The sequence below is a fragment of the Gasterosteus aculeatus genome, chromosome 9, assembly GCF_964276395.1.
Source record: "Gasterosteus aculeatus chromosome 9, fGasAcu3.hap1.1, whole genome shotgun sequence".
Classification (NCBI taxonomy): Eukaryota; Metazoa; Chordata; class Actinopteri; order Perciformes; family Gasterosteidae; genus Gasterosteus; species Gasterosteus aculeatus.
The window spans coordinates 22173036-22196074 of NC_135696.1; the positions used below are offsets into that span (position 1 = coordinate 22173036).

General features: G+C 52.0%; 4 protein-coding genes across 5 annotated transcripts; 1 reads left to right on the forward strand and 3 right to left on the reverse strand.

The window, feature by feature from the left end:
• Positions 1-1755: 1755 nt before the first annotated feature.
• gtpbp1l (GTP binding protein 1, like) lies at positions 1756-9587 on the reverse strand. Of its 2 annotated transcripts, XM_078079875.1 has the most exons (15): positions 9519-9587; positions 9027-9217; positions 8566-8677; positions 7546-7726; positions 6922-7105; positions 6391-6555; positions 6156-6279; positions 5654-5768; positions 5236-5380; positions 4923-5105; positions 4672-4807; positions 4410-4588; positions 4167-4313; positions 2867-2911; positions 1756-2370 (listed from the first exon to the last, which is right to left on the reverse strand). In XM_078079875.1, exons 2-15 carry the CDS (start codon positions 9213-9215, stop codon positions 2257-2259), a joined length of 2019 nt encoding a protein of 672 aa, XP_077936001.1. In that variant the 5' UTR covers positions 9216-9217; positions 9519-9587; the 3' UTR covers positions 1756-2256. The 2 variants fall into 2 exon arrangements, with proteins under 2 accessions (XP_077936001.1, XP_077936002.1); XM_078079876.1 differs by lacking the exon at positions 2867-2911.
• A 111-nt stretch (positions 9588-9698) lies between these two features.
• On the forward strand, positions 9699-12832 carry lgals2b (lectin, galactoside-binding, soluble, 2b). The gene is made up of 4 exons (XM_040169476.2): positions 9699-10959; positions 11875-11948; positions 12054-12225; positions 12562-12832. The coding sequence occupies exons 1-4, from the start codon at positions 10957-10959 to the stop codon at positions 12706-12708; spliced, it is 396 nt and encodes a 131-aa protein (XP_040025410.1). The 5' UTR covers positions 9699-10956; the 3' UTR covers positions 12709-12832.
• A 594-nt stretch (positions 12833-13426) lies between these two features.
• On the reverse strand, positions 13427-15446 carry uts2r4 (urotensin-2 receptor 4). The gene has a single exon (XM_040169475.2). The coding sequence runs from the start codon at positions 14805-14807 to the stop codon at positions 13749-13751; it is 1059 nt and encodes a 352-aa protein (XP_040025409.2). The 5' UTR covers positions 14808-15446; the 3' UTR covers positions 13427-13748.
• Positions 15447-15596: 150 nt separating this feature from the next.
• On the reverse strand, positions 15597-22313 carry LOC120813835 (arf-GAP with dual PH domain-containing protein 1). The gene is made up of 11 exons (XM_078079877.1): positions 21870-22313; positions 21180-21304; positions 20451-20542; positions 20104-20183; positions 19893-20005; positions 19293-19439; positions 18899-18982; positions 18730-18792; positions 18052-18123; positions 16482-16713; positions 15597-16272 (listed from the first exon to the last, which is right to left on the reverse strand). The coding sequence occupies exons 1-11, from the start codon at positions 21955-21957 to the stop codon at positions 16244-16246; spliced, it is 1125 nt and encodes a 374-aa protein (XP_077936003.1). The 5' UTR covers positions 21958-22313; the 3' UTR covers positions 15597-16243.
• Between the last annotated feature and the right edge of the window lie 726 nt (positions 22314-23039).

Consider the following 23039-nt stretch of genomic DNA (forward strand, 5'->3'; position numbering starts at 1 on the left):
TGCATATTCCTCGACCAATTTTCCCCAATATTTTGATTCCATTTTCATGACGTTTTTGTCCTAAAACATATTGGTTTTGATATTTTTATACTTTTTCCCATGACTACCTAACGTATCACTCATCATGTTAGTCATTAAAATGCTGTAATATGTTGAGTTCTACGGAGTCTTACGGTTACTTTGGACAAACGACGGAGTGACTCATCTTTGCCGCTTTGAGAACCAAAGCAATGAGGAAGTTCCTTCATGTCGCGCTTGAGAGCGAACGATGACTCGGCGTATTAACCATGAGGCCCGTCCGTTCCGCTGACTCAGCGATGAGGCCTCCTTCCCTTTGGTGCATTCAACTCCACTGCTTTTAAAGACTCATCTCCCTCAATAGAATCCCAGCGGTTGCTTAGGTGACACGTTAAACGCTGCAGCCGTCCATTTGTGTCTCTGTGTCGATCCGGGAGACTTTGATTGAAATGTTGGCGAAGCCGTCAGTGGTCACGGACCGCCACATTAAAACCAAAACAATTATCAACTGTTGAACAGCTTTGATTGTAAGCTGCCGATGTCGCGGCCCCCCGAGCCGTGACATTGATGTTTGTGAAATCTCACTTTGTGTTTCTGCCGTCTCCGCTGCACGTTCTGACTTCCTGTCTGACAGGAAGCAGCACGTGCAGCGGAGGAAACACGTCTCAGCGTCTCGGACCATCAGCATTATCCGTCTTGTCGTCCTTCGTCTCACTGTCTGACGTTGTGCAGCCGCCTGGTTCAAAGGTAAAGTCCTTCCACGTCGGACATATTATGGTAATAAATGTTCACAAACAAAAATGCAGAAGGATTCAATCCATAAATCTGCTGTTGATCATTTTAACAGAATCCCAGCTGAGGCTTTAGATCCTGTAGAATACTTTTAAATACAAGCTGAAGAATTCTTTTTCTAATTTAATTAGCTTTTGGGGTCAAACAAAATCTTTATTTTCTTAATTTTCCCCCCTAAAGGTTTGAGGTATAATGTACATGTGAATAAATAAAAACAGCCAGCGACGTCAGTCAAACGTCACCTGCAAGCTGATGTAAAATGTTAGTTGGAATAAAGTCCAATCATGAGAAACTTTTTTTAAAACATCTTTATTTAAAAGGATTTACAACACAAACTGGCACCACTTTTCATTTAAGTGGCATATTATTCTCATCCTTTATTAAATAAAATCTCTCCCTTTGAACAAAAGGAAAAGCCTCCGGCGGCGGTTCAGCTTCATGAAACGGGCCTTTCAGAACCGCCCAGCGTGAAAATCTTCATTTTGTATGAGAGCGAACTTTGAAACTCGGAAACCTTCAACCCAGAAGAAGCACTCGCGTTCTTTCAGTTTGGTTCGATGGTGGTCAACGGTGACCGTTTATTTACAGCCGAAGACTACGACACTGTGCTGGACGCGCTTCTTCTTCTTCTTCTTCCTCACATCTACTCGCCCGGACTCGTAACATTATTTCTGCGGGTCACGACTCGCCGCCAGTTTACAGGAAATCCGTTAAAAAACTGCTCATGGGTGTAAATGACCTGAATCTTTCTCCACGGTTTAGATCCTCAATGAAAACATGAGGATTATTGATCCAGTTTGGGGTCACATGAACGTGTGTGACCCCCCCCAAAGCCTGAAGTATCTATATTAAGGTGGGGGGGGGTCACTAGTCACAGCTGCTTTAATAAATATGTTCTCCTAAGGCGCTCGACGTCTACGATGGAGGAGATTGTCATGTTGTGGATTTTATTTCTTAGTGGTTTGACACCAAAGGGGAGAAAGTGGTGCTGGAAACGTCCCAGGAGGGAGGGGGTGACGGGGGGTGGGGGGCTCTCGAGCTACCACGAGAACCACAACATTGGCGTCGGTTACCTCCTTTTGTAACAACTGCATGAGTGGATGCTGACGTCTCCATGACGACGAGCTCTTCCACCCAACAGAACTTCCTCCAAACGTCAGGTAGAGAGTGAAGAAAAGACAAATGATGATTATACGGTGTCGCGTTTGGCCGGGGAAGGTGACGGCTGCCTGGGAAACTAAAGCTACAAACCTGGAACCCCCCCAAAATAAACCCCACTGGTATTAAAATAGAAAACTGTTGTGTACAAATCTCACAACAAAAGAACGGTTTTAAATCAGCTTAATGCGTAAAATCCGGTGTCCCCATTTAATATTAAACAAACATGGTTTTTCAGTCCGTGCACGCGGCCACTGGGGGGCGCCGCCGAGCGGAGACGAAGGGGTTTCAGGCGGTGCCCGCTGCGCCCGCGGGAACCGCTGTGGAGATGGTCGCCGCGTTCAGACCTTTCCCTCGATGCCGCTGGCCGCCTCGCCGGCGTCCTCCGCCTCCCGACTTGAGCTGCACACAGACAGGAGGTGAGAGACAGGAAACGAGAGACAGGAAACGAGAGACAGGAAACGAGAGACAGGAAACGAGAGACAGGAGGTGAGAGACAGGAAGTGACAGACAGGAAGTGAGCAGGGTGGAAAGTGAAGGTACAAACGGGATGAATTTCTCTCCCGTGCTTTGAGCTTAGAGGGTTATGAAGGTAAAGACGTAGTTCATTTTATTACTCCGGGGGGGTCACAACAGTTCAGGGTTCACAGCGAGACAAACACAGACACCTGTGGGTAAATATCACAGCAACGTGTCATTCCGTCTCATCTGAAAAAACAATGATAAATAAAGTGTCCTTTTAAATATCCGAAGGATTCAAATATTCAGCTGTCATGACGCAGATGAAGTTAAAATATGAATAGAACATTGGAGCAGCTTTATTTTGTCCCGGGATGCAGGAGCAGGACGCCGTCCCACTTGGGTGGGTGGGGGTGTGGAGGGGGGGGGGCGTCTTTACCTTGTTCTCTTTGTTGCCGTCTTTGCACAGAGTCTCCTCCTCTGTCTGACGCAGCCCAGACAAAGAGAGGAAAGAGAATGATGGGTGGGGGGGCAGGACATGATGGGTGGGGGGCAGGACGTGATGGGTGGGGGGCAGGACGTGATGGGGGGGGGGCAGGACGTGATGGGTGGGGGGGCAGGACGTGATGGGTGGGGGGGCAGGAGATGATGGGTGGGGGGCAGGACATGATGGGTGGGGGGGCAGGAGATGATGGGTGGGGGGCAGGACGTGATGGGTGGGGGGGCAGGACGTGATGGGTGGGGGCAGGACATGATGGGTGGGGGGCAGGACGTGATGGGTGGGGGGGCAGGACGTGATGGGTGGGGGGGCAGGACATGATGGGTGGGGGGCAGGACGTGATGGGTGGGGGGGCAGGAGATGATGGGGGGGGGGGCAGGACGTGATGGGTGGGGGGGCAGGACATGATGGGTGGGGGGGCAGGAGATGATGGGGGGGGGGGCAGGACGTGATGGGTGGGGGGCAGGACGTGATGGGTGGGGGGCAGGACATGATGGGTGGGGGCAGGACATGATGGGTGGGGGGGCAGGACGTGATGGGTGGGGGGCAGGACGTGATGGGTGGGGGGGCAGGAGATGATGGGGGGGGGGCAGGACGTGATGGGTGGGGGGGCAGGACATGATGGGTGGGGGGGCAGGAGATGATGGGGGGGGGGGCAGGACGTGATGGGGGGGGGGCAGGACATGATGGGTGGGGGCAGGACATGATGGGTGGGGGGGCAGGACGTGATGGGTGGGGGGCAGGACGTGATGGGTGGGGGGGCAGGAGATGATGGGGGGGGGGGGCAGGACGTGATGGGTGGGGGGGCAGGACATGATGGGTGGGGGGGCAGGAGATGATGGGGGGGGGGGCAGGACGTGATGGGTGGGGGGCAGGACGTGATGGGTGGGGGGCAGGACATGATGGGTGGGGGCAGGACATGATGGGTGGGGGGGCAGGACGTGATGGGTGGGGGGGCAGGACGTGATGGGTGGGGGGCAGGACGTGATGGGTGGGGGGGCAGGACGTGATGGGTGGGGGGGCAGGACATGATGGGTGGGGGGCAGGACGTGATGGGTGGGGGGCAGGACGTGATGGGGGGGGGGGCAGGAGACCAATGAGCGTTAAGACCAGAGCGAGTCGGCTGATTTAAAGACGAGGAAACAGGAAACATTCTGAAGGACTTTTTGACCTCAGCACGCGTCGTCCATCGCTCCGGTGTCTCGTCGCGGTGGACGGCGCGTTCGGGGCGTTGACTCACCGGGAGCTGTGCCGCGTTGGGACTGGGCGGCCTCGCCGTCGATCCGGCCTCCTCGTTGGCTGCCGAGCCGTCCCTGAAGGTCTTCTTACTGGCCAGCAGCTTGGCCTGCTGGGCTTTGGCTGCCTGGGTGTTCACCGCCTGCAGGAGCTGAAAGGAAACGGGGGGGGGGGGGGGGGGGGCGGGGCCGCGTTAATCCGCCGCCGCTTTCAAACGCTCGGCTACGCGGTCAGCGAGCGCGGGTACCTTGGTGATGGTGCCCACGGCTTTGGTGCGCCCCTCCCTGAACACCAGCTTGTGGTCGCAGTGGAGGTACTCCGGGGTCTTGATGAAGCGGAAGTGGACGGCGGCCTTGTCCCCCGTCCTCAGACAGTCCTTGTTCATGGTCAGGATGGTGGCCGTCTGCCTGATGCTGCCGCAGTGGACTGGAGGGATGGAGGAGGGGGGCGGGGGGGTCACTCCACTGAACCACAGCGCATCGGGGCCATGTGACCGCGGGGACACTCACCCATGGCCTGGTACCTCGGCGATATCGTGGTCGGGTGGTGCAGCACCAGAATCTCGGCCTCGAACTCCCAGGTGGCCTGCGGCATCAGCTTGGGGGAGACCATCACCATGCCTTTCCTTATGGAGGAGCGTTTGATCTGAGGGGGGGGTGTGGGGGGGGCAGATCAAGACCACACCCAAAGGAACAAACTCTTCTGGGGACTTTTTAACCGTAACGTTGCACAAAGAAAGCTGTGAAATTCGCCCCCAAACCTTTTTGAGGGCGAAGGACGCCGTCTGGCCCCCCCGGACCTCTTTGACCGGCATCCTCTTGCGGTGGATGGATTTGACGGCGATGGGGATGAAGGTGCCGAGCGGGTCCGGGCCCAGCAGCAGCGTGTCGTTCAGACGGATCATACCGCGTAACGTGGTCCCCGAGACCACCGTGCCCACCCCCTGTGGAGAGGGGACGCACGTCACTCATGCTTCTCAGGAGAGTGTGTGTGTGTGTGTGTGTGTGTGTGTGTGTGTGTGTGTGTGTGTGTGTGTGTGTGTGTGTGTGTGTGTGTGTGTGCGTGCGTCCCACCGGCACGGAGTACGTGTCGTCTATCTGGAACTCGGCGGGCTCGTCGTTGTTGAAGTTGGTTCTGGAGGAGAGGAGGTTGAGGAACATCTTCAGCAGATCCATGTTCTCACCCGTCACGTTGGAGATCTGAAAAATGGGACACATCCTGCAGAGACGGCGGGGGGGTAATTACGAGGCAAACACAGAGCAGCAAAACCGTAATGGAAGTTTGCAAAATGACGAGGAGCCTCAACGGGTTCGAATCACTCATTTTCTGCAGGAGCTTTAATTGTCCTCAGAATGTATTTTCAAATTAAATTACAGGAACAACGACATTTAACTAGTGGATCAAAAAACTGATGAGATGCAAATAAACGTAATCTGATCATCTGCCCCCCCCTCCCCCTGTCAACGGACCCCCTGTCTTCTTTGTTCTTACCGCTCAGAGCTGAAGTTCGAGGCAGTGACGATGACGTCATCCGTGTTCTGGACCAGCACAGGAATCTTCCTGCAGCCCGGTGACTTTAATAACCTCTGCAACAGCTTTAGCGTCTCTGCACACGCACACGCACACGCACACACACACACACACACACACACAAATCCACGTTCATCACTCAAGTTCTTCTCAGACAGGAACGTCCTGACTGAAAAGACATCCTCGGGTAGAAAGCATCCAAAGGGGAAGACACTCAACCAATAAGTGCAAACTGGAGAAAAGGGGGGGCACAAACTAAATATTTGACCCTGTATTAGTAAAATGCATCTCTTTAGATGCGAGGTGTGAGGCGCTTTGATAAAGAGCCTTCAGCGAGCTGCAAACGTCCCTAAAGGCATCGACGCTTCCATGTTTCCGCGGCCTCGTTTAACTCGCTTAAGGAAGCTCTGACACGACAACACAGAAGCCCCCCAGAGGCCCCGCGCGGTGTGCGTGTGTGCACCTTGCAGGATGTTGGCGGGACACATGTCGATCTTGGTCACCACCACGAACACGGGCACGTTGAGGGCCAGAGCGAGGCCCAGGTGCTCCTTGGTCATCCCCACGATGCCGGCGTTACTGCCCACCTGAGGGGGGGGGGGGGGGGGGGGGGCACCACAGCGTTGTCTTTAGTATCAGACGTAGTTTATACTCGCCGCAGTGAAGACGGAGAATGACGCCCCCCCCTCCCCGCTCACCATGAGCATGCAGAAGTCGGGCAGGTGTCCCGTCATGCCGAACACGGTGGTCTTGAGGTACTTCTCGTGGCCGGCCAGGTCGATGAAGGTGATGACCTTCGACGACTTCTCACAGATTTTGGTCCAGTCGAGGCCGCCGCCGTGGCTGTCCGGCTTGTTGACCACCTGAAGGAGCCCAAGCAGAGGGCGGAGAACGGGAGACGATTGACACGGCACGTCAGAGAAATAAAAAACGATCCACAATGCCTGAAAAGTCTCCACGAGAACTGATTCTGACTAAATATGACGGAAAGCAGAATCCTTCCTGTCGTTTGTCAGTGTGGAGAAAGTCTGTAAATGTTTGCATATCCTTCACTTGTGAGCAACGTGAGACGCACCACGACAACTGTGCCTTTGGTTGCTGCGGAAACCCGGCGATGTAACGCTGGGGTTATTTAGCAGGAGTGACGTATGCTAGTGGAACCAAAGCCTTTGAGGAAGAAGATACTGAGCTGTGACTCTGTTCGTTGAGCTCGTGCAGCAGAAGCTCACCTGTCCCTCCTGGTCAAAACCCAGGATATCATTGCCCACACTGCTGGTCCTGCCACTCTCCATCTCATGTTTGTGTCTAAAGAGCTTCTGGCGAGCAAAGCCTCTGCCATTGTCCAGCTCACCGTGGGTCAAAACCCCCAGCAGGGTGCTCTTCCCCGCGTCCACGTTCCCTACCACCGCAACCCTGGAGACAAGAGGGACAAAGTGTGAGCAGCGACACGCCTCCTTCTCCCAGCGCACCGGTGAACACTGCGGAGGCTTTGGAGAGGAGCGGTGCCACCTAGTGGCGGGTTTGCGGAGTGCCGTGTGCAGATAAACAGCTCAGCTTTAAAAGTTAACCAGAGCGCAAGCATGCTCAGCGTCATGTGATTAAACAGCGATGAAAAGACAGTTGTGAATATTATATTACATGCATGCTAAAAGGCCCCTTGGAGATGCTACACATCTTAGCACAGCCGATTACACACAACACACGGAGGTGAAGAGACATGTGAAAGTCCAGCAGCAAAGACCAGGATCCACTGAATGCCCGGAGACGGAGACGGACAGGTGAGCCGATTATTTACAGCTAAAAGAACCTCAATTACAAACTAGAATGCGGCTTGGTTTTTTCCTGGATGTTACCTGACTTCCAGGAAATCCTGCTCGCCCACACGCCGCCGGATGAGGTAGTCCCGGATCCTCCCGCCGGTGTCTGTCCTCTCTCTCAGCAGGATCAGGTCGGCCTCGATCTGTTCACACAGAGAGCGCACCGTGGCCACCGACGCCTCCATGTCCTTCTCGTCCAGGCCGTAGTCGCCCCCGTCTGAACCCGAGAGGAGGAAGGGAGACCGGGAGAGTTACCGAGAGAGGAGGAGCAGAGGGCAGAGGGAACCACCGGATCCGTCCCGAGCACCCGATTAGAAAGGGAGGACAAAAAGCGCCTCAAAGAGTCAATAACCCGCGGCTTTTTACAAGTTTTGCCCGGGGAGCCATTAGGGGGTTGGGTGTGTTGCTCAGGGACACTTCAACATGGGGCAGCTGGGGCTCGGGCCGCCAACCTTGCGCTTCCCGGCGCTCCCTCTCTACTCCTGCGCCACCGTCCGACCCGCCAGGACGTCAGCTTGTGGATATTTAAGTATTTTTCAGGGAAGGAACCAGAGTTAAGAAGTGGCTCACTGTTGCTTCCCTCGATACCTGCAGCCTCCCACGGAGCAGCGGCGGGGGTCAGGGGAGGTCAGGGGGGGTCAGACGGCTCCCCGTCCAGACAAACACAAAGTAGTGAACTATTGACATTCAGCCTGCTGACTCGGGGGAAACGGACACCCTTTCACGGAAACACGTGCTGCTGCGCCGGGCAGAAAATAACCCTCCTGTGTGCGTGTGTCGGACTTCAGATGAAAGGCCAACAGCAAACAAATGCTGAAGCTGCATGAATCCTAAATATATTAACAAACCCCACCTCAGCCTTTAAAGAAAACGTTCATCTCCCGTCATGTTTTCGTTTCACTTAATCGCTGGAAGCTTTACACGCTTTACAACAAACGTTACACAGACGCAATCATTTCGCATATAACGTCACAATCCTTTGCTAGATCACAACGTAAATAGTAAAACCAACCTGAGACCTAGGTTGACCTACGCGTTTGCTCAAATGAAAGGTACCTGAGCCCATCCCAACCACGTAGATGGTCTCTCCACAGCCTTCGTCGATCTGCTCCCTCAGGTGCCGGAGCAACGAATCGTACTGCTCCCCCGATGGGCTCACTAGAACCAGCTGGAGGGGGAAACAACAGGGAAAGACTTAAACAAAAGACCTGCTGGGCGTCTACAACATGCAACATGTTCATGAGCAGAAGCTAACAAGTAAGGATGCATTTTACTTTAAAGTTGTTGTTGTTGTTTGTCTGCAAATGACTGCAAAGTGCGCTCACGGTGACGTGCCGGCTGGTTGCACAGTTACATACGTGGTTACTTACGTGTCACTTTTCTGCCGTTCTGCAACAACGGGGATGACGTAATAAGACTCCCGCACCGGGTTCTCCTTCGCGTATCAAAACAAACGGAAGCCCGGCGGGAACAAGCTTTGAACGCGCGTACAGCGGGCGGTTTACGGCGAGGCCCACCTTGTTGCTTAAGTGCAAGCGATCCGCGGACTCGCCGTTCGTGCCCTCGCCGTCTTCGAAGTCGTCCGTGCCGGATAGGTCGTCGCCACATCCCCGGTCCGGTGCGAACATGCAAGCGGGCACTACGGACTCCGCGGCCGGTGTCGCGCCCGGGCACGCCGCTGGTTCTGTCGCCGCTAACGACGCCATTTCTGGAGGAAAGAAAAACAAAACAAAACAAATAGAAAATAAATAAACGAAACGTATTTCTGTCATTTGGCTACACTAGCTAGCGTTTAACCATTAGCATAGTCATAGAGTTAACGTTAGGTTGACTATCACAGCTAGCTAGCGTATGCTAACCAAACACCGAACTTGCTGTTAAACCCTTTTAAAATGAGGAACAATAAAACAAAAAATCATCGCCAAAGCTAAACGTCCAAGCTGTCCGAGTGAAAGCGGTTAATGAACCCGAGCTACATCATTTAAATCCCTCATAAAATGAAGACGTACCAGAAGTTGCTAACTAGCTGAGGAGCTAACTTAGTTTCTACTCTGGTTAGCTACTGTTTCTGTCCACCGAATGCAGGGCACGCCCATCGTAGAATGGAGGCCGGTGATTGGCCACTTTGCTCACAGGAACGCCCACTGCGATGACGCGGCCATATCGTCGGCGTGGCTGCTGCGCGAAGCCCGTGAAATGACCCCGTCTGTGACAGTGAAACCCACGTGCGCCTCTGTGACGTATCACACTGAATACTTTGAAATTAAGATTTTACTGAGTGACATGACACACCAACGGAAACAGACATTAACTTGGACTCATTGTCACACTGAAGTGAATAAATGTATTAGGGTCATTTAGTAGTTTTTAAACATGAATACATGAAGGCCAATAAAGGAATCATTTTGCCGGGGTTTCCCCCTTTCATCTTTCCCTTTTTCCGGTTCCGTAATTTTTGCATATATTTGAACGTGAAACGTGTGATAGCGGCGTTCCTTCGGTCCCGGACATTATTAAGCCGCAATTGAGCTGCAGACACACCGAGTCCGTTTCCTTGACGCGAACCAAAGGAGATCTTTAGGTTCTTTTCGATTGGTGTGTATTTCCGCAACAAAAGCGTTAAAAAACATATGAAAGAAAGAAAATAAAGGGGGCGTCATGCCAACATTTATATCCAAGAACATCCAATTTAAACAATACACACACTTCAGGCTCTTACACATGTGATTATAGTTCTTTATTCATATAAACATATCTGTTCATATTAACATGCTTTGCCTTATAGGTTTTAATGCTAATAGCTATTGCAATAAACATTTAACATGTACATTTTAATGAATAGAATATGTAATATAACATTTCTTTAGTATGTCGGTGACAGATTCTCTTACACAGATTTATTTGTTTCATTTCATATTTCTGTGGATTGGTATTTTTTTTATTCATCGTGATTTTGCGTCACATTTTGCTCCTTCAAATAGGGCTCAAATGAACTCATTATCACAATGTAAACTTCTCTCTTAATTCAGCCATCAACAGGATCAAATACATTGAATATTTCACATAAGCCCTCAGAAGTCATGGATTTATCAAGTAAAGGCAGTGCAATGACGACGTGAGTCAATAAGTAGCCAGATATTAAGGTTCAACCTGAGGACACACCGAGTCACGTTAACTAAAAAAGGAAATATGACTTAATCACGACTTTAACTGATGCAAATGTGCATTTATTCCTTCGCGCTGGCGAGAGCTGATCCAAACCCGCCGATGACCGGAGGCCGAGCCTCAGTCAGCTCCATTCAGGGGCAAAGATCAGCGCGTCTCTTCCTGATTCCCGTCGTCGGCAGCTTCCCGCCCCTCCGGCCCCTGCGGCCCCTTCCGGCCTTATAAAGCCGCTCACCTGCTCGCAGCGCCTCCTCACCGCAGACGCCACCCGCTGAAGACGAGATGGTAAGAAGCAAACCCCTGCACCGCTCGCCGGGCCTCCTCACGGGGGTTCCACAGAGTCTGTGCTGCCTCCTAGTTATTATCTTAACAGTATGTTAGTATTTTTAACACCGGTTCACTGGATTTAGAAGAATTAGCTTGAATTCAAGTGTTTGTTGGCGCGTGTCTACTTTTAGTTTGATTAATAGTTGATCTTGTCATTTATTAACATTTTTTCCAACGGGACATGTGATCATTTACTAAGTAAACTAACATGGGAACATATATATATATATATATATATATATATATATATATATATATATACATGATGGATGTTACACGCTGCTCATACCGTTTACTGTGAGACTGTGCTGAGCGGTCGATGCTGAACCACGGTGGACCTGGACCTGGTCTGCTGTGGGGTCTATGGGAGTGGTCCCGGTCTAATGGGACCATGATGACTGAAGTTCATGTGTAACTCATTTCAGAGAAAAAGTCCCAGCTTTCAGATATGAGGAACCAGTGAATGGGTTTTATTGTTTTATTGGTCTGTGAGAATCAGGTGTGTTATCAGGTCTGCTCAGCCACACCCCCCCCAGGTGTGTGTGTGTGTGTGTGTGTGTGTGTGTGTGTGTGGGGAGTGTGCGTCTGCACACCTGCTGGGGCAGAAGGCGGATGTGTGGCGGCGTTTTATGCTTCTAGTGCCCGTGTGACATGTGGAGGAAGAAACACGTGGTTCCTGGTCGACGAACCTCCTGCCTCTATATGACCACTTCTTCATTCAAACGCTCAGAAACGTCTCCTCAGACTCATTGTACTTATTGTAATAAAAAGGACAAACGGTTTGGCTGGTTTAGTGGGGCTCAGATCTATCAGATCCTTTTCAGTTATGATCCGGATCGACTCACCGTCTGCCCCTTTGTCTCCTCCCTGCAGAAAGTCAAGAACATGACCTTCAAGGAGGGGCAGGAGTTCAAGGTCCGCATCAGGCCCCAGGACTCGTGCAGCTCGTGAGTGAGAGTCCTCAGATGGACAGCAGGTCCACCGTCCACCTCACTTCCTCTTCCGCTTCCTCCCCCTTTTTGACCCCGCCCTCCCTTTCTTTCCCCCGGCAGCTTCGCCATCAACATCGGCCACGACTCGGAGAACGTGGCGATGCACTTCAACGCGCGCTTCGACTGCCAAGGCGACACCAACACCATCGTCTTCAACTCGCTGTCCGGGGGCAGCTGGGGCGACGAGCTCCGCGAGGGGAACTTCCCCTTTGTGCGCGGCGAGGAATGCAAGGTGGGACGCCAGCGGGGAAGTCCTCCGCTCGCTTTGGCTTCCATGAAGCTTCGCGTGTTCTTTGCGTGTGTTTTAATTCAAGAGTAAAAGGTGCACGCGGTCATATCTGCTCCGGCCTCTTACCCGACGTCACCGTAATCTTCTCACTTTCCAGAGGTCAGGTGGGACAATCAGGCGGCATTCTTCTGGTTTCATCACGGCTCAGGCCACAAAGGCCCAAAGCCTCTTAGCTGCGATTACGTTGAGAACAGTCCGTCGTCGCGCGTTTACGGGCTCATAAAACCTGACGATCCGTCTCATTGGTTCACACCACTAACTGAAACCCGTCCTCTCCAGTTCCACATCAACTTCAACAACGAGCAGTTCTACATCAAGCTGCCCGACGGCTCCATGCTCAACTTCCCCAACCGGCTGGGAGACGTCAAGTACCAGTACTTCGACGTCAGCGGGGAGGCCAGGATCGTCGGCATCAAGATCAAGTAGAAGCCCTCCACCGTGTGCCGCTTTACACCAAAGGTCCCACCACGCAGCCACGTGGTGCTGAGATGAAATGACCTGCAGGGGGCAGCGCGCCTCGCCAGTAATAAATGCTGTGAAGAAAAGAAAAGGTGTCCGTGTGCGTCTCTCACACGCTGGAACTTTAATCCACACGTGATGTTCGTTCTGTTGTTGAGTGTCAGGCGGCTTTACAGACCGTGAAGCTTTTGGTGGATCACTTTGCAATTAAAAGGAGATGATATCAAAGTACAAATTTCAATTTAAAACAAGACTCTGCAGAAAAAAACAACCATCGTTATTTAATGAATGTTATGAAGGTTTTCAGTTATGAAGGTTTTGCTTCAGTAGCTTCTTAGCAAAATACATATTTAGGTGTTTAATGAACCACATTGTTACTATTACTGATGCATTTTTTAGCTAAACATTCAAAACGTGTTTTATTCCATTGTCTGAATGTAAGTGATCAAGTGTGGAATTTAAAGAGCGGTGAGATATATTCACTTAATTGATTTAACTCCCTTAAATATCTTCATCTTGAACCGTTCTCCCAGATCGTTTGCACGAGGACTCAAAGGAGCGGCAGGCGAGGAATGTGGCGCCATGCGGCTGCATTCCCAGAGGAAATGCCTTTACGTGTGCGTTGGTGTGTGTGTCTTCATGTGTGTGTCACCTGGTTGGCACATAGAAGACTGAAGGGGGAACAAACCTTCTTGATACTTCATTTGGTGAAATGATGACAAAGTTCAGAGCGTTTGTGAAGCAACTGTCAGCGGAAACCTTTTAAATCATTTGAACCCAAATATCAAACGTCCTTTTATGGATTCTCGTTGTCCGGGTGAATAAGATGTTGTAGGTCAGGCTTTCCACTGTAGTCCACCAGGTTACGTTCACATATATACACATACACTTATGTGCTTAAATGTTTTTGTTCTGTTTGTTGAGTCAAATTCCATAATGTATTAAATCGATTGTAACACAGGACGCGTGTACACACACACACACACACCGACCCCCACAGGACCTTCTCACAAAGGCAAATCTGTCCCGAGCCGCGAAATGCCTCCGCGACTCGTCCGTCCACTGGGCGACACGGGGTCGGCCCTGCTGGAGCCCACGGACCGACCTTTCTGGGCCAGGTAGTCTTTGTAGTTGCGTGTCAGCAGGGTGTAGAGGAAGGGGTTGATGCAGCTGTTCCCGTAGGTCAGACACGTGACCAAGAAGTTCACGTAATTGTGGGCGGCCGGGGACAGCGACGTCAGGGACTCTGGGGAGAACATTTTGGCCAGTTGCCACCCCCAGAAAGGCAAGAAACAGGCCCAGTAGGCCACCACGATGCAGAAGATCATGGACGCCACCTTCAGCTTGAGCGCCCTCCTGCGGGCGGGCCGGCTGCTGCCCCCTAAGCCGGCCTGCACCGCCCAGTAGCGCCCGGCCAGCCCCACGTACAGACCCGCGATGACCAGCCCGGGGACCAGGACGCTGGAGAGGAACAGGACGGTGATGTAGGCCTTGAAGGCCTCGGGGGTCCAGGTGGGGAAGCAGATCCTCCTCTCGCCCTCGCTGAGTCGGACCATCGCCATCATGGGCAGCGTCAGCGCCAAGGACAGCCCCCAGATGGCGCCCGCCGCCAGCCTCCTCCTCCTCCGCGCCGAGGACCTGTGGGCGCTGAAGGGCCTCGCCACGGCGCGGTAGCGCTCCAGGCTCATGGCCACCAGGATGAAGACGCTGGCGTGCACGGTGAGCAGGTCGAGGCTCAGCAGGACGCGGCAGCCGGCCTCGCCGAACAGCCAGTCGTGGGCGAAGTAGGTGGCCACCACGAAGGGGATGGTGGAGAGGTACAGCAGGTCCGCCAGGGCCAAGTTGACGATGTACACGTACATGGAGCCGGACCGCCGCAGCGCGGCAGAGCGGGCGACGGCGAGCGCGTACGCGTTGCCCGCCACGCCCGCGGCGCACATGGTCGTCAGCGTGCCGCCGAGCAGGAAGGTCACCCAGAGGCCCCCGCCGCCGGCGGTCCCCTGGGGCCCCCCATCTGCGGCCGGGGCCAGCTGTGGCGCGAGGGTGGCATTACGAGTGCAGTTCATCGCAGGGTCACAGATCAAAGGGTCAGAGGTCGAGCTCTATCCATTCAGAGCCAAGTCACGCGGCGCCGCCGTGTAAAGGTTTTAAAGTTTGTGGGAACATCTCATGAAGCCCGGAGAGGAACGTGAAGGCTTCTAAAATATGTCCCCCGCCGCCACAGCATCGCTGTTAAAATCCAGAGCGAACCGCAGAAGTCAGCTCCTCCACTCGGCCGCGTCTCCACCCCGCGAACCGCCCTCAGGCTCCCCGAGGCGAGGCCGCGTCCGGCGACACCCTCACCCCGTCGCCTCCAGAGGAGGATCCGGTCATTGCGCCGGGGCTAAAGGTCGTTTCTCCGTCCGGGTGTTCCACCTGCGTGAGGCTCCTCCGTGGTGGAGCGTTCTGTTCTTCTGGTCCGTCTCTCCTCCCGTCCTCGTCTCTCCTCCGTCTCTTTCTCACCAGGGTGAAAACGGCCTAAAGACTTATGAGGAATTTTCACTCGGGCCTCTCGGTCTGCTGACACTCCCTTTTTTTTTTTTTTCTTCTTAAGACGCGTTCTTGATGCATGATGTTTAACAAACATGTGCCGCTCTGTGTGTTGTATCTCTGCATTACCTTATTATGAATATTAATGAAGAAATCACTGCTCTTGAATATGTATATATATGGTCTGTACAATTTGACACAAACAAAGAGAATATGTTTATTTGTCCACGTGCACTGGATGGGTTCAGGGTGAGACACAAATGAACTGAAAACTGTGTGTTACTCCTGAATTTGTGCATTAATGTGAATGGAGATTCGGTGACCAGTTCCAGAGGAAACATATTTATTGGTGATCATCAGTTTATGACGTGTTACGTCAGTCAGCCATGCTCAAGTGTAGAACGCCTTTAAAAAACAAATCAGAAACAGAAACGGTAAAGAAAAAAGAAATACCATAGAAATGTATCAATAATTGGTTTATATATAAAAAGACAGGGAAAGTAACTTTGTGCCGCGCGCCACATGGAGGCATTGTTGGACCGCGTTGGATGCGTACTCAAACTACAAAATCAGCATTTGTCCTCAGCGCGATGAACGCTGTCCAACACCTTCCACTTCCTGTGTTACCCAATAAGCAGCTCACGTCAAATACTAATACACAAGACGACTTAAAGCTCACTGTGATTATATAATAATAGCAACCGCATTATTGTTCTCTTACCATGAAAAAAATACATCAGTGGCACACAGGATAATTTTTACACTACAGTAAAATACCAGAGCGTTTACAAAATTGTGTGGTAATCACTTTCTATTCATTCTAGTGTGAGAAATGGCCTCGTCCTCTTATATCTAATCCAATGAGTGATGGAGGTCATATCTGTGGCAACCACATGCTCAGAGGCAGAAGTGATGAGGGTCCTGAGTGGAGGAGAGAGGGGGGGTGAGGGGGTCCTGCTGGTCCTCTGCTCCATCAATGCCTGTGCTTGAACAAGGCTTCCACTTTAATACAAATCAGAGTCAAAAGTTAGAGAGAAATGTTCTTCTACCCACGGAGACAAGTCATTTGATTCTACATTTATTTTTATTACCATTTTTTTGTGGTTTATTATTCATTTCACAGCTTAAAAAAAGGCCACTTACCAAGGAAGTGACCAGTGGCTGATTACAAAAGAGCAATAGCTCAAACATGAAATATTGTGAACTCCTACTTGTGTACTCCTGAGGGGACATCACAGCGTTGATGACATCATTGAAGTGTTTCAGCCAATCCTGCTGGTCGCTCTCCGACTCGCAGGTGAACAGGAAGCTGCGCTCCGGAGTCACTATGGTGATGCCGTGTTGCCAGGAGCCGTTCCAACGGGTGCCGGCCGGCAGCCCGGGGGAGGCGCTGTAACCGTGGTCCTTGTTACCCAGGAACGCCTCACCTTTGGCAAAGGCGTCCTTGGAAGAGACGGGAGGAAGACGGAGGATAAAACGCTTGTGGATTCAGGCCACGGTGTCAGGAAGTAACAAGTGTGGTTCTTCTTAAGTTCAGGGATTCTCAAAGCTACAGAAATGTCTTTTTCAGCCCAACCCAACCTATCCCAGCCCAACCTATCCCAGCCCAACCTAGCCCAGCCCAACCTAGCCCAGCCCAACCTAGCCCAGCCCAACCTAGCCCAGCCCAACCTAGCCCAGCCCAACCCAGCCCAACCCATCCCAGCCCAACCTAGCCCAACCCAACCCATCCCAGCCCAACCCATCCCAGCCCAACCTAGCCCAGCCCAACCTATCCCAACCCAACCTAGCCCAGCCCAACCAAGCCCAGCCCAACCTATCCCAACCCAACCTAGCCCAGCCCAACCTAGCCCAGCCTATCCCAACCCAGTCTAGCCCAACCCAGCCCAGCCTATCCCAACCCAACCCTGTCTAGCCCAACCCAGCCCAGTCTATCCCAACCCAACCTAGCCCAGCCCTGTCTAGCCCAACCCAGCCCAGCCTATCCCAACCCAACCTAGCCCAGCCCTGTCTAGCCCAGCCCAGCCCAACCCAACCTAGCCCAACCTAGCCCAACCCAGCCCAGCCTATCCCAACCTAGCCCAGCCCAGCCTAGCCCAACCCAACCTAGCCCAGCCCAACCTAGACCAACCCAGCCCAGCCTATCCCAACCCAACCTAGCCCAACCCTGTCTAGCCCAGCCCTGCCTAGCCTATCCCAACCTAGACCTGTCTAGTCCAACCTAGCCCAGACTATCCCAACTCCGTACACACCTTGGTGGTAAGAACAGGACGAATCCCACTGGTGCTCCCTTTTCCTCTGGGTGAGTACTTGACATTTAATGGTGATCTTAAGGACGAATGAACTTTGTTCTAATGGGAAACACCACTGGTCCCCTCAAATAGATCTCTCTGTTCAGCAAAGTGTCCTCAAACTGCACTTAAGATACACAGTGAACCATTGAATACACAACATCAAACGTGATCAGATGACTTGCTTTGAGCTTCCTCCACATTCAATCCACACTCCACTTCACTAGACTTCCTCTTTCTTTCATCAACCAGTTTTTCTTCTCCAATACTCTCAGGCTGAGTCCATCGTCTAAAACCGTTGCACATCTTCATTGAACTATTTCATCAGCAACAATGGCGAGCTAATCTGAGTTCGCGATCTGATGTTTATTACGCCAAGTCTTGGTCAATGTATCTCAACGCATCTCTTAGCGCACTCAAACACCAGTTTGTGATCATGAAAGTGAGCCAAAGACCTGACAGAAGTCTTTCGGATGTGAAGACGCCGTACCAGCGGGTCTTTGAAGTACATGAGGCGCCTCTGGTCCAGAGTGAACCAGCGTTTCTTGAAGCCTTCCGTGTGCTGTGAAGACAGAGAAGAAGTTAACGAAGACTGTCACACATTGGTGGGAGAAGGGGGGGGTGGGGCTCTGAGAGACACACAAAGCATCATTGTACCTGTACGCAAGAAATGGGTCGACTGTCTGTTTCTCAAAGGAAACGGGAATCATGCATTTAGCAAACCAACAGGTAAGTGAATCCTTTGGTCCGACAGGCGGAGAGTCTGAGAACAGAACCGGTTTATTCAGTCTGAGTCCTGTGACTGAAAGCGCCTGCACGCATGAAAATGGACAAACTGCTCTTTGTGCATTCGCTTAATCCCAACATATGCTTGCCTGCGTGGATTGGAGGGTTTGACACTTCAGGATTAAGGTGATGCTTTGAGCCCCAAAGAGGACGACAACCTCTGGTTCTCTGCAGTGAATCTGATGCTTCATGTGTTAAAGCTGCATTCTACGCAGTGACCAGCAGGGGGCGGCTCCTCTGCTCTCATAGAAGTCTATGAGAAAATGTAGAATCTGTATATTTGTGAAAGTATAGCACTTAAAGCTTAACAGTCGTTATAGCTGTGTGTGTGGGGGAGAGAGGGGGGGGGGCAGAGGGGAGGGTTGTTGGGGGGGTCACTTGCCTTGGGACCGGTCTTCTCCATGAATCCTTCCTTCAGAAAGTTCCGGGTAAGTTTGGGGACCAGCTGCAAACAATTCAGCAGAGTGCTGTGTTAGAGAATTACACCACGAGGAAGCAGTCAGTGTGTGTGTGTGTGTGTGTGTGTGTGTGTGTTGTGTGTGTGCGCTCACCTCAGCGTCGGTAGCCCCGGGAAAGGCCACCTTCAAATAGTGAAGCTGGACCGCTCGGATGGCGTTGAACCAGTCGACGATCTCCTGAGGAAGAGAGACGTGAGGTTGATTGATTGTGATTGGAAGGAAGCTGATCAATAACGTTAACGAACGGGAGTCATGAGGATTAGAAACACATCTTGCTGATTCACGTCTTTAAGTCCGATTTGAAATGTTTCGGCCTGAAGACCAGGAAGACGAAAGGTTTTCCAGGATCATTATTTGAAGTTCCTATATACAGTAAACATACACGGCGTTGACTGAACCGTCCGATACAATTCAGCTTTTATTCGTGATTGACTCGATGTCATGAGCTGACCCACACGCAGACACACACACACACAGAGACACACACCTTGCCGTTGTCGTGGTACACAAAGACGTTGCGGGTGCTGTAGTCTTTGAGGTACGTGATCTGCAGGCCGTTGGGGTTCCCGATCTTGTCGGGCTGGAAGGTGGCGTTGATGGTGTCCACCTTGAGCACCGCTTTGGGCTCCTTGGCCTGCAGGAGGAGGAGGATCATATAACTATTCTCTATATTCACATACGAGGAACGATTTGCTTTTAAACATCTACATTTGAGTAAATAATTACAGGACAGTCGACCTGAATCTCCGACATGGGTCTTTACGATACCTGTATGAAGGTAAGAGTCCATGCAGATGATGCTCAGAGAGAACTATAACCTGTGGTGGAGGTGACTTTATGGCTTCATGCCAGTTACACCTTCAGTCTACATTCATATCTCTGAGTTACACTTGTTCTCTTTTTGATTCCTCAGTTTGTTTGTTCCTCCTCTGGAGTTTCACAGTAATGTTGATCATAAAGTTTTACCTCATTCGGCCTCAGAGGTTCTAATACAAATCTGATTATTTCACAGAAAACATGTTTATCTGCATAGTGCGCGTTTTTACCTCGATACTCTTTTAGTTATAATTCTGAAAAAACCTCTTACGTCGTATTTGGTGAAATACTTCAGAGTCCCTTCCAGCTCGGAGAGGACGAATCGCCTGCTGAGGAACTGCCCGTTGTCCCGCCCCCTCTTCATCAACACGCCATCTCTGGTTCCTGCAGATAAAGGGCAGCAACGGCCATTCGCTGTTAGTGCGAGTGTGTGTGTGTGTGTCTCTACGTGTGTGTGTGTGTGTGTGTGTGCACACACTCACCATCCACATATGTGTTCTTCCCCGGCTTGGTGAACTCCTCCCTCTCGTACTTTGCTCTGATCCACTGCTCCCTCAGAGTCCTGAACGCACACACACACACGCACACACACACACGCACACACACACACACACACAGACACACACAGCGCTGTAGGTAATCAGAGTAGAGACATCGCTGACCGATAAGCAAAGCAACAGAATCAAGTTTCACAAACACACAAGCAGAGGAACTTCCTGTTCCCTCCTCCTGTCTTCACTTTATTCCTCTTATTTCTGTGCAGTTTAATTGATCGCAGCGCTATCGATCCGCAGGGCACGTTTCTGCGCGTGTTGCTATGGTTACTCACTGGCAGTCTTTGTGGGTCGGCTTGTAGTAGTAGACGGGAACAGCAGCCTCGTACTTGCTCCTCATCAGCTTGTTGCCATTCTGAGCCATGAACTGAGAGGAACACAGCGACAGGCAGGAGGCTATTCAGAGCCGGGACGAAGACCTGAACACCCCTCATCATCAACACTGAATGAATTTCCTCGTAGAGAAATCAAAAAGAAAAGTAGCCTTTTGCAGTATATTGTCTGTAGCTTGTTAATTCATTTGTCATTCCGTCGATTTAGACGAGATCCCTTCCAGGACATTTGACACAGCATCCAGATACATCTTTCCACTTCTTTTGTCTCCTGATGCTAATTCCTGATGCTAATTCCTGATGCTAATTCCTGACCCGTCGAAGGCTTCAGGTGGGAAACCCTCGCTAACACGGCGCCAATGTGGAATCAAGCCTTAAGGAACGATTGCGAACAAATCGGCCGATGAATCCAAACGGAGGAATTCGCACACGTCCTGTTTGTTTATGGACACACCGACCAGGGAGCTGTGGACGCTAGCGCTTCCCCTTTGTTTCCAGTCTCTATGCTAAGCTAGGCTAACCCGGCAGGCTGAGCTTCTCCCAGCGGGAAGAGCGAACGACAGGAACGCGCGTTCCCGGTACAGCTGTTACTGTTCTTATCCGTCAGGGTCCTTTGTGTCCACGTTTCATTTCCCTCGCTGACGTGCTTCAGGGGATCACGTGACGCCTCACCTGCACCTCCTGGTCCTCCCAGTTGGAGAGGCTCAGGGACTTCACCTTGCTGGGGAGGTTGCGGTGGATCCCGGAGCAGGCCAGGCAGATGAACACGCCCAGGGAGCAGGAGCCCCACATGGGGTCTGCAAGGGGGGGGGGGGGTCAGGAGAGAAGAGGAGGTGAGAGCCAGGTGGAAGCTAAGCTAACCCAGCTGGGACCTGGGGGCTGCTCCACTCAGTGCCTTGCTCAAGGAACGCGCCAGAAACAGAAAACATTCTGTAATCATGACAATTTTACCTGTGAAATAAATAAACACGGAGCCCCACGGTCAGAAAACACATCCTGTTCTCATGAAATACGACCGATGCTTTTCATTGTGTTCTGTTAAGCAGCAGAGACAGAGGTGGTTGTAACGTGCAATGTTGTATTACAGCCCGACAAACGGGTTAAAGGAGTGCCTCACAAATGACCACTGATTCTTCGATTGCATTGATTCTATGGGGGGGTTGGGGGGGGTCCGAGGAGGCTGTGCGCGCGCCCGTCACTCTGCGTGTCCACACTTGTTGAGGCTCCGCAAGAGGCCTCCGAGGAAAAGGCTCGCGCTCTGTGGAGCTTTAAGGGAAGTCGACCCCCCCCCCCCCCCCCCCCCCCCCCCGCTGAATCAACGTCCACATTATAAACATTATAGAAGAAAAGCGTCGCGCTTACCGGCGGCGCCGCAGTCTGCGCAGGCGTCATTTCCAGGCCGCTGCTGGATCTCCCGCAGCGCGCGCGTGGCTCGCTCATTTGACGACATGTTCCAGTTTGGAGAGAGAGAGAGAGAGAGAGAGAGAGAGAGAGAGAGAGAGAGAGAGAGAGAGAGAGAGAGAGAGAGAGACGCGGCAGGTAAGGTGTGTCTCCTCCTCCTCCCCCCTTCTTGAGCTCTCACTTTGGGGGGGAGGGAGGAGGACACAGGTATGCGTCCTCTGCACGCGGGCACGAGCTTTCACTCAGAAGTCTTTTTAATGGGAACCGCCCCCCCCCCCCCCCCCCCGGACCCCCACGGCCCGGCACAGAGACCACTGCGGGGGCCCGAGAGGTGGCCGCCGGAGAGCCGGCCTGGGGCCGCTGTGCGCGCGCTGGTCCGGGACGACACGAGGAAGTGAAATGTTCCAACTTGCCGTTCCGCGTGCCCGCGGGTTCCACCGTGTTTGCGGGTAAAAGAGGAACGCAGTGATCCAGTAGATCCCTCACCAGGTCCAACCCAGAATCACTGTTCTTCAAAGTCATACGATTGGCACCAGAATACTTTACTACCTCAGGATTGTGGCACAAATATAACGCCATATACTACTAGTATTCTAGTGACTAATACATCAGGGTGTAGAGTTTGTACCTGGTGCAAACATCTCAGACATAAAAACACGCCTTCAGGGCCAAAGTGTTATTTACTGCACGTTGCTTACGTGGAAATAGAAGATGAACATCTGGATTAAATGCTCATCGTGCATCACTCTCTCAGCTTTTCTGTATCCGCAACGATGCACGTGTTTAGATCCGTTGTGTGTATTAATAAAATCCCGTTTGCATATTCAGCGTTTATAATCCTGTTATTTCCCACGGAATCAGCGCCTCGTTGTGGCTCCACGTGTCGGCCACTGGGGGGCAGCAGCGCCCCGCTGCTCTGCGCGTACCTGCGCGTACCTGCGTGTACCTGCGTGTGTGTAAGGCGTCTGACTCACAGCCTCAGCAGAGATAAAAATGTCAGTAGAAAGAAAAACAGTTTTAAAGGAACTTCCCTCGAGTGGGAGACGCGCAGCAGTCGGGCTGATTTGACAGTTTGTGAGCAAACAGGGGATTCGATTTGATTCGGTTACCCCCCCCCCCCCCCCCCCCCCT